At 39.0% G+C, this 11,241-nt stretch overlaps 1 protein-coding gene across 1 annotated transcript; it reads right to left on the reverse strand.

Moving 5' to 3' along the window:
* Positions 1-123: 123 nt before the first annotated feature.
* On the reverse strand, positions 124-8,926 carry cyp19a1b (cytochrome P450, family 19, subfamily A, polypeptide 1b). Its single transcript, XM_082159122.1, has 10 exons — positions 8,774-8,926; positions 5,539-5,703; positions 5,308-5,458; positions 4,797-4,951; positions 4,541-4,717; positions 3,436-3,550; positions 2,604-2,715; positions 2,361-2,523; positions 1,882-2,123; positions 124-1,281 (listed from the first exon to the last, which is right to left on the reverse strand). The coding sequence occupies exons 2-10, from the start codon at positions 5,681-5,683 to the stop codon at positions 1,015-1,017; spliced, it is 1,527 nt and encodes a 508-aa protein (XP_082015248.1). The 5' UTR covers positions 5,684-5,703; positions 8,774-8,926; the 3' UTR covers positions 124-1,014.
* Between the last annotated feature and the right edge of the window lie 2,315 nt (positions 8,927-11,241).

Genomic DNA, 11,241 nt, shown 5'->3' on the forward strand with positions numbered 1-11,241 from the left:
ATGAGAGCGGAAAAAGAAGTTTTGCGTTATTCTAAAAAAGCAGTGCATACATGGCCATCAAATACTTTTGTTATTATCTTTATAATAATGGAAATATTGCATGTGTCTATTAAATATTTATACTATTTGTTCTATTAAATATTGTCTTAATATTTAATAGAATCTCCTCAGAGATGCATAATATAATCAACCTCAAACTATGATTACTGTAGGTTATTTTTATAAAACAACATGAAATAAAAATTGACCTCATTTACTTTCTCAACTCATGTCACTTTTCGTGTTTTAAATGGTTAATTGAACATTATTCGAAAGGAAAATGTTTGTCATAATCTTTCATAAAAATGTACTTCCTTCATCTCTAGAGCATCTTCCTTTTTGATTGACATTACCAAGCCCTCATTTTCAGCCCCTTCTTCCGTTCTTTAATCTAACGTCCACTTTTCACCATCCAATCAATCGCTTTTCTCATTGAATCTACTATTTAACTCAGAAAACATCACATTATGGAAGTAAAATAGGATGTGATTGCCATTTCATGTTGATCTTTTACATGGTTAGCTTGAACGCAGCACTACAGATGTATACAGACTATACATTTACTATAATCACTTAACACACATATGTGTTAAAGTTCTGTACAGTAGATTAGTACAATGTAAACATCAGTACACATGATAAAACATAATTCAAATTGTTTGTTGCTTTTTTAAACTTGCTAGAACACTTTAAAGGTGCACAAAGTCATTATGTCTATGTTGACATCCATATAATATCTGTGTGTGAAGTTACCGCAGGCCTACTTGTTTGCGACATTAAGTTTGAGGTAAGTTCAACTGAAGTTTGTGTTTAAGTCAAAAATAATAGAAATGTGATCTTAATGTGATGACCCAGTGTAAAGCTTTTAGGTAAAAGGAAATTACTCGGTGCACCTATAAACATTTATTCATGTGTTTTTTCTTCGGTATATCAAAAGAGTATATAAATGGAAAAAATAACACTGGTGTGTGTCTTTCAGGTTTGGCTGTCCGTTGTTTCTCCGCTGATGTTCTGAGCTCGTGGGATGAAGCGCATGGCCAGGCAGTCGGGATCCTCTTCTACGGGCTGCATGGAGAGGTTGTTGGTCTGTTTGATGGTGCTGATGGTGCAGCCGTGACGAGGACAAACCGTGAACCTCGACAACAGAGTCACCAGGATGGCCTTCGTCATAACCATGGCTATGTGCTTCCCAACGCAGGCCCGCGGGCCGCAGCCGAACGGCTGGAAGTAACGACTGGGAACCTGAGAGAGAAGTAGAGTAATGGTATTATATAGTAATACCCATTTTCATATATAAAGGTTTTATTTACTTTAAGGAAAACTATAAGGTATCACCATAGTAATTTATTTTTTTATTTTTTTTACTATATGATGACTGTATTCATATTTAGGGCCATTTACATGGTATCAAAAGGTACATGGTTTAAAGAATACCATATTATTGCCATGGTATGTCTCAGGGTTATTATCATTAACGAAAACATAAAACATTTTCATTACTTGAAATAAAATATTCGTTAACTGAAGTAAAATAAAATATAAAGCAACTTAAACTTGTTTTATTTGAGCTAGTTCCCAAGGCAAAAATAAAATAGATAGATTGATAGATAGATGTTTGAGATTTCACTTATATTTTCACTTTCCCTCCACAATATGCCTATTTTCTAGTTTCACAGATCAGTATTGTTCACTCTGTTATTGGAAAAATGTATAACATATTTGGATATTTGTGAAAGAATATTAATAATTGGTATAAAATCTACAAATGCACCAATTTATGCAGAAAAAAAAACTTTATATCCAGGTTTGAATGATCTTATTTGATCTTTTCCCAGTACATACGCTGTTCTCAAAGTTCTCCAAGTTGAATTCATTGGGTTTTTTGAAGAACTCGGACTTGTGCATGCGTCCGATGTTCAGGATGAGGTTTGTCCCCTTTGCCACCCGGTAGCCATCGATGTGGTCATCCTCCAGAGCCCGTCTCATGATGAAGTCCACCACCGGATGGTACCTCAGAGACTCCTTGATGAAGCGCTCTAGTACGTTCAGGTTCTGCAGGTCGGCCGACTGTACGTCCCGCTCACCTGAGAGGACAAGAAGTGATGTACATCTTTTATCATGCACAAAGTATCACTTCTTATGGAAAATCCAGTGAAAACCAGTTTCTGGTGGTTTCTAGCTGGTCTAGATTGGACTACTAGCTGTTGGGACCAAGACTGACCTGGTAGACCATCTTGGGCCTAGCTACCATGTTCCAATTGCCATGTTGGCCACCTTAAACCTGCATTAGGTTGAATTGTCTCGTGAAAGGTTTACTGTACCTATCTGAGACCGTATCTCCTGTACTATCTGCTCTTCCACGGCAGAGTTCTGCTTCAGTAGCAGGAGCATGAAGAACAGACTGATGGAGAGCGTGTCTGGAGCGGCGATCACCATCTCCAGCACACACTGCCTCACGTCATCCGCACACAGCTCGCCGTGGTTCTACAGACACAGTTAACACGTTCTGTTGCGTTAATGTAGGAGATGGTACAGAAATGAAGAGTACGTGTTTGCGAACACACCTGAGCAAATATAAGCTCCGTTGCGAAGTCCGTCTCATCCAGCTTCTCCGTGTTATTGATGGCCTGTCGCTTCTGCTCCACAAGCTTTTCCATTTCATCCTGCAGCTCTTTTCTGCAAGAAAATACTTCTTAAAGGGGATGCATGAAGAAAAAAAAAGATGAATCTAGATATTTTTTTTAATAAAAGTACTGCGTAAAGATTTCATGGTGCTTTTAGTGATTTCTGAATCTCTGCCACCAAATTAGACCACCCAATCCTTTCAACCACATGCCCTTTTCCAAAATGGCCTCCAAATCATGTTCAGATGTGCAAAATTCTTGATCAAATTACTTTTTTGCTGTTACCAGAATACATGCAAAAAAATTGCTCACAGGACCTTTAACTGTAAACATTCACTTCCATGAAAATGACCATTCGTTCAAACTACGATCTACATCAGGGGTTCTCAGATCTGGTCCTCGAGGTCCACTTTCCTGCTGAGTTTAGCACTAACCTTGATCAAGACTTTGATTAGCTTGTTAAGGTATGTTTGATTAGGGTTGGAGCAAAACTCTGCAGGAAAGTGGATCTCGAGGGCCAGAGTTGAGAATATATGGACCCAACCGCAAACCCACAAGCTGTAAGTAACTGTTTTTGCTCATTTCACATAGAAAAATCTCAACCAATCAAAGTAGAGATCATTTGCATAATCCTTAAAGGTGCAGTAACAAAAATAGCAAAAGGTCACTTCTACAGGTCAGGGAGAGAGTGTAAAATGGTTGTTTTTGGTTTTAAAAAACCCTTGACAGCATATACAAAGGATAAACTCAGTTAGGTCTGAGGTGGACTCACGCTGCCAGATGGTGTTTTTTGTACACAAAGTCCAGTTTGAAGAAAATATCTGGCTGTATGAGAACTGTCTGCCAGGTACTGAAATACCGATGGATCTTTATCAGCAAGTCTTTCTCTGCATTGAACACATATAAAGAGAGAAGTTAGTGATCTTACATTCTTTAAATAATGGTTCCAAAAGGGTTATTTTTTTCTCAGTGATGCCATAAAAGAAAAATTTTTGTTTCCCCAAAGAACCTTTCAATGGGCATTCTTAAAAAAAACATATTTCCTTAGTGTGAAGAACATTTTAATACATTTAATAGAAAGAACCATTTGAGGAATGGGAAGATTTGATGGATGTTATAAAGGCTGTTAATGAACCATAGATGCTAATAAAGAACATTTATTTTTAAAAGTGTACTGTGAAATATTCAAATATATAACTTTCTAAGGTCATCCATATTGATCTTAAAGGGATACTCCACTATTTTTGGAAATAGGCTCATTTTACAACTCCCCCAGAGTTAAACAGTTGAGTTTTACCGATAAAATTACTGTTTTACCGGTAATGATATGACGCAGCGCCTGAAAATAGTCCACAGCTCGGTAGTCTATAGGGTCGACTATTTTCAGGCGCTGCGTCATATCATTACGCCTGCTGGACCCATAGTACGGCAGCAAAGTTTCTTGATTATTACGCAGGAATGAGAGTATAGTTCCTAGCCATATCAGCCTAGAAAATCGCAACTTTTCATTTTCCATCGGTCTTAGTACACGATGTAACTACAGAAGAGTCAAGTTTTAAATAGGAAAAATATCTAAACTCTTTGGTCATTTTTTTGAGAGAGATGATAATGGTCCTGTCCGATTCAATGATCTATGCTAAGCTATGCTAAAAGTGGTACCGCCAGACCCGGAGTTTGGCTGAATGGATTCGAAAACGGTAAAACTCAACTGTTTAACTCTGGGGGAGTTGTAAAATGAGTATCCCTTTAAGTAAGGTTATATAATTTCACAGCATAATCAAGGGTTTTACAGCCTTCTCCTCTGGTAATAGATATAATCAGACCAACCAGATCGAAAGAATAATAATAATAATCAAATGCTTGTGTTGCAGGCTGACCGCTCAGTGGGATTTTTAGGAAGAGTCTATTGGAAACGTCCACCACAATACAGCGCAGAAGATTGAGCACGTCCACGTGTCCAGAGCAGTCCATGAACTCCTGCAGGACGTCAAGCTGTTTGTTGGTGGCGCTGACGCACACATCTACTGACTTCTGGAGACCTGGACCTGTAAGAGCTACACAAACACATAAGCAATAGATTCTGCATGATTCTCTGTAGGAACTAATAATCTGAGACCAGTGAATAACACCCACCTTTGGTGAAATATGTTCTCACTTTCTTCCACAGTGTGATGTTGCTGTTGAAGATGATGCCTTGTTCAAACATGCCGATGCACTGCAGACCTTTTGTACTGGCAAACCTCCCGATGTAATTATTGCTCTTCAGAACATGATACACGGCGGAGGACCTGAAACAGTTTTAGGTTTTTTTACACTAAAATTTGACCCTATCCAAAAATTGTGCCCTCATGCATTGCTCTCCTCATTTGAGTCAACACTTAGTGACGTAATTGGGCATTATAGACTGGAGTAGCAGCAGACTGTACCAGAAAACAATTTTTCTGCCCCATAGGGTGCGCTCTTGAGCAATTTTTCGAATTATGAAATGAACAACAAATTTCATGACCAGTTCAGATCTGGACAGGACTTCTGTTCATGAAAGCGATCAATATCTAACACAAAATATAGTCTATATATTATATGACTATAAAGAGAGTCTAAATCTGCAATAATTTGTTAGAGAGATGAGATTTTGAGAACTTGCTTGCTGAGTATAAAGGTCTCTTCTCCGTTGATCCAAACCCGAGCAATGCTGCCATATTTTTCGTTGTAGTAGTTGCATGCAGTGCCAATCCCCATCCACAGGAACCTACTGTAGCTCAGAACCGGGCCGAGACCCAACCACCAGCCAGGACCTGACAAACACCAAGCACATCACACCTAGTGGAACCAGCTGGTAGGTTGCTCCCAGTGAATCTAATTGGTTTTAACTCACCTGGGACTGCTGATTGGTTCTTCCAGTTCTTGGCTCTAAATATTCTGTGCAGCAGAATCAGCAGTAACGTTCCCGTCAGCACCAGTAACGTTCCCCGCACCGCAGCGGCGATGTTTACCGTACCCTCGATGACCTGCTCCATCATCAAGACATCTACAGATGCACCTAAATATAATGAAGTATCTTAAAATATTGGAAACTGCACTGTATGCACTGCAATAGTTTGCTGTTAGCATGTTGCTAAGCTAATGATGTAATAGTCTTAACTATAAAAATAAATGGCATGATTTTTGTGTAAAATATGCGTTTTTAACTATTAATTTATACTATGCATTGAATGATATCAACATTTCTCTAAGTTTTATCCGCCATCTTGGATATATTTTGTCCACAGAGCTTGTTGTGGTGCATTCTGGAGATCTTCTCTCTACAAAGGATACATGCAACTGTAGACCTTTGCCAAAACAAGGTATTCTGGGTATTTTAGTTGTTAATCACTGACATGACGCTGACGTCATGTAAACCATGTGGGTCAGTGAAGCGTCAGTGAAAAGTTACACTCATTAAAACTCATTAGTAGTCTTTTAATGGTCTTAACCATTTTAATTACAAATCACTGGTCAGGAAATTAGCAAGAATTGTACAAATACTGTAGATAAAGTAACTTAGCACTGAATAGACTTCCCCTTTGTTTTCTTTAAATGTTAAAGGCGTGTGAGTAACATTTTTAAAAACAGCATTTTTACAGGAAGAAGAGTCAGTGTTGTTCCACTCAATGTTCTCCAGTTAAACCACCAGATCTTCCTGTCAATCCTCATGACAAAGGGCATCTTTGAAACCACACTCCAGTGGTTCAAGTCCTTACCTCTCAGGCCCTTTAGGGTGTCGTGGAGGGGTGAGGTGTCCAAGTCGCCATATATAGCTACTTGGGCGCCTCAGGGCTCAGTGCTTGGACCACTTCTCTTCTCCATCTGCATGTCATCACTAGGATCTGTCATTCTCAAACATTGTTTTTCCTATCACTGTTATGCTGACGACACACACAACTCTACCTTTCATTCCAGCCAGAGGATCCGACAGTGGCTGCTTGCATCTAGGCCTGACTGACAGACATTTCTTGCTGGATGAAGGACCACCACCTTCAACTCACCCTTGTGAAGACAGAGCTGGTTGTGGTGGTCTCAGCAAATCCAACTCTTCATCACAACTTCTCCATTCAGCTAGGTTCATCATCCCTAACTTTTACCATAACCTCGAGTATCAGTTCAATTTAACAGACCACATCGGTTCCATTGCTTGAGTCTTGCAATGTCAATATCTTGACCAAAAATTGATGCTCCTCTTGATGGAAATAACATCGCAACCTTTATTTCCATCAAGAGGTGCATCAGTTTTTTGTCAAGATCTTGTATTGACAGTGCAAGAGTCCAGCGCTCTGTAAAGTCTCCTCCAGCACATCCCAAAGACTTTCAGTGAATTTAAAGTCTGGACTCAGAGGAGACGATTCATGTGTGAAAATGATTCTTCATGATCCTCACAACCATTCTTTCACAATCTGAGCCTGAGGAATCTTGACATTGTCATCCTGGAATATGGCCATGTGTCTTCCTACATGGTTGTTTAAGAGATGAATAGCGACACACTCCATCAATTAGGATTATAAGAACTGTTGCCAAACATAAAACATAATAATCACTGCAATAATTATCGAATCTTAAAGGGCACCTATTATGCAAAATTCACTTTTACATGGTGTTTGAACATAAATGTGTGTTGGCAGTGTGTGAGCAAAACCACCCTAGAATGATAAAAATCCACCCAGTAGTTTTTTTACTATCTCAATAAATCACAAGCACTGTCTCAGAACGCCCTGTTCTAGATTTCCCTCACTGTGACGTAGAAATGCGCTAAGCCCCACCGACGTGGTTTGATTGACAGTCTGGTTTTGGCATAGACCCCACCCTCGGTGATCTGCATCCTCCATTGTTTCAACGACAGCCGGTGTGTAATGTCTCATAAGAAGTGTAACTTAGGTGTTCTGTTGTGGAATTTAAGAATGGACATAGTAGTCTTCACTGACATCAGAGCCACTGAAAACGCAGCGGATGGATTTTATTTATGAAGAAACGGGGCCACTTAAACTTCCTTCATTTTCTGACTGACTGTTTAGTGAACGAGGGTCAAAGTTAATCAAGTGTGGATCATTGCCTACAGTTCGCGATTCAACGTCACCTCCAGAAGTAAGTGTATTTTATGATTTTTGAGCAAATAGTCATTTCAATCGATGTCAGCCAGTTCAACAACAAATGCGTCTAAAGCTATTTATTGTCGTCGTCATAGATGTCTCAACAAACAACAGGCTATCATTTTTGCAGCAATTACAAATGTAAATAAATTAAGGTCTGCTCTATCTCCATAGACAGTATATAAACGTCTATCTCCCTCCCCTTAAGAAAAAAATAAATAAATCGTTTGTACTTAGCAAACGTTATCACAGTATTTGTGTGTGTGTGTGTGTGTGTGTGTGTGTAGTTTCAAAAAATTGCGCGAACGTTATCACAGTTCGTGTGTGTGTGTGTGTTGCACATCCATAATTGCAAAGGGGACGCGATTAAAACTTTGTAAGTACATAAATGTATCAAATAACCATTCCGAGACGTTTAGTCCATTCTCATTCGTGTCTCTTCATCATCTGGGTCCAGCAGCAGGGCGGGGATATGCAGCTCATTAACATTTAAGGTGGTACACTCCAAAACAGCTCTTTTTAAAACAGGCCCCAAAAATGACATTTTCAAATGGTTATAATAAATTAACTGTGGGGTATTTTGTGCTGAAACTTCACAAATGCATTCTGGGGACACCCAAGACCAATATTACATCTTGTAAAAAGGGGCATAATAGGTGCCCTTTAAGCATTTGCCTATTTAAATCCAAACAGTGACTTTTTTTTTTTTTTTGGGCCGGACAGTGAATATCCACACAAGAAACAACAAAGTGCACTATTACATTTCATAAGCTGAAAAATTTAATAAAACATTATTCATGTCCTTGAATTGGTTTCAAAAGTCATTATGCAAGAGCTTTGATGTGTCCTGTACTTCAATAAACCATATGAAAACTTGATTTGATTTCAGAGAAACCATCAGTCCAGCAGAGAAATCCCAGCTCAGCCTATTGAATTAGCATCAACTGGATAAATTGAGTTCCAGTGGAGTAATATAACAAACACACTCACCTCTTTAGATCTGCATCCGTTTCATTTCTAAATGTGCCGTTCGGTAGCTCAGTCTTGCCGTTTGCATGCTCCCATCATTCCGAAGTTCAGTAGCTTTACCCCAATATATATTCTTTCCCCAAGTTTTAAAGCTGTTTAAAATCCCCGGTTGCCTGGATACACCCTTGATTTTGCTTGTAAAGTGCCATTGAAAGCCCAAAGCAGTCCACCGGACATGTCCAGACCCGAACAATGAAACAATTATAGAGCCTTTCTTAATCTCAAGAAGAAAACCGCATCAAATGGGCAATGTTAGATCTTTCATGCCGAACACACATCTTTTCCCCCCACTTGTTATTTTTTCAGGGGGTTATTGACCTTTTGTCTTGGTTCCAAATCCGCTGTCATTCATTCCCTGAAGGGCCTTTATTAAAGCAGGTCAGATTGACCCAGAACTGCAGGAGTGAATGAGCTTTTATCTACCAAAGATGTGACATAATGTTGCCTAAGAAATGTGAGCGCTCATTCAGCTTCTTAAAGTTCGCAATAATACATTTTATAACATGAACTTTACAAATTTGCTTCCATTTAAACTGGAATCTAATCAAGATGTGTTGTTGTTTTTTGCAAGTGCAGTGCGAGATTGAGTTCACAATAAGACATGCTGTCTACTTTAAGTGACATGTTCATTGAAATCTGTCCATATGTAATGTTCTGAATAATTAAATGGCTCTCTGTCATACAAATTTTGATTGGTCACCATTATATTTTTTGTTTAATTCACTGGTGTTTGTGGAAACATACATTCTCATCAGTCTATTCTTGTGTTGTGGCTTCTCTCTTTTCATAGAAACACAAGAAAAACCTACAGTGACAAAAATGGAGGGATTTTGGTATTCGTTTATGATAAAACTTCCTGTCACACAGGAGTCCTTGCAACATTGAACCTGTAGGAGAATATATAAATTAAAATTGTTCATTGCATTTTTTATGTGTTAAAGGACTATTTTTCATAAGCGAAAAAACTAAATTATATAATTTCAAATCAATATTCATTATTTATTTATTTGATACAGTGCATCATAAGAAGCAGAAATAAACTGAAATTTTAGTTTACGGTTTTTATTTAACTATAAGACCTTATGTAGCCCCGCCCCTTTTCAGCGCAGCGCTCGTTGTCTTTTTACTTCCGGTCTGTATTTTCACAGCGATATTGCGTATTTATGAATGAACGGCTCGTTTTAAAATCTTCCCGGTCTACTGACATTTGTTAAGACATCTGCTTTAAACATCACAGTCCTCATGATAACTTTCGTTAACTTTACATTACGTAAATCCACTTCAAAAGCTAATTACTCCTGGATAGCAATGCCATAGAAATATCAGAGCCCGTCTACGGAGAGCCTGTCCACTCCCTATTAAGCCCTATTGTACCGAATTTTGGTTGTAGTACCACCAGAGTTCCACTGGGGGCGCTCGCCATGAGTGCAAAATGAATGGGAGTCAATAGCCGCGTTTCCACTGTCGGGCCAGGGCCGGGCCAGGGCTTTAAACGGGCCGTGCCGGGCTGATAGCCTCGGGCTAATAGCACCGGGCCTGCGTTTCCACTGTCGGGCCAGAAGCTCCACAGCGCTTCACTAAAACACGCCCGTAACACGCCTCTCTGGAACAACGTCACACTAACCCATTCACCAACAAATGTAAGTTTTATCAGAAAACTAATCAGAAATCACTGGAAACAGCGTTGGAAACAAACATGATAAAAGCGGCCGTTTGCTGGCATTTTTGTTGTTTACTTGAATATTTAAAACCCAAGCATCGATGTTTTACCACAGGTTTACAATAAAAAGTGATACATTGATCATAATGAATTAATTTATGTCAAAATTGCACATTAGTCACTCAGAAATAAATTACTGTTAGGTCTATTTCACAAAAGAAAGAGGACACACTTACTTCTTCAGTCGCGTCTGTTACTGTTTATCTGGTAGTTAAAGGACATATTTACATCACATTTAGAAAGAATGATAATTTCTACAAATATATGCCACCAAAAATACGACCTGAGGAGCTTTAGCAGCACTCTCTCGACTCCCATACAGATATTTTCCGTCAGAGAAACAGAGGAAGCTCCCGAAAAAAAAGTTGCTTTATTGTATGATAGTCCGGTATAAAGAGACGAGGCTACTGACAGATAAAATAAAAACATGATTGTGATAGCCTTTATGATTGGTCTGATTTCTTCAAGCGTTCACTATGTTTTTTTACTATGCGTATCTTCAAGCGTTTACTATGTTTACTATGGTAATGGTTAGTGCGCATAGTCTTTTGCATCACAAACAGAAGGCATTCAAACATGAACGCGAGTTAAATTATTTTAAAAGTCTTTAATGCTGACAGAATCATCCGGCGCTGCCGTCTCCCGACTCAGGTAAACTCCGCCTCTGTTCGTAACCACTCCTCTAGCCCGAGCTGGCCCGCTCTGGCCC

This window comes from Leuciscus leuciscus, assembly GCF_965113295.1.
Source record: "Leuciscus leuciscus genome assembly, chromosome: 25".
Taxonomy (NCBI): Eukaryota; Metazoa; Chordata; class Actinopteri; order Cypriniformes; family Leuciscidae; genus Leuciscus; species Leuciscus leuciscus.

What these genes read in the sequence shown, in the direction of transcription:
- cyp19a1b (XM_082159122.1), bottom strand. Translation starts at nt 5,683, where the DNA reads ATGATGGAGCAGGTCATCGAGGGTACGGTAAACATCGCCGCTGCGGTG. An exon ending in GAACCAATCAGCAGTCCCAG is followed by an intron (nt 5,459 to 5,538) that starts GTGAGTTAAAAC and finishes GGTGTTTGTCAG; the next exon opens with GTCCTGGCTGGTGGTTGGGT. An exon ending in GAGAACATATTTCACCAAAG is followed by an intron (nt 4,718 to 4,796) that starts GTGGGTGTTATT and finishes GTGTTTGTGTAG; the next exon opens with CTCTTACAGGTCCAGGTCTC.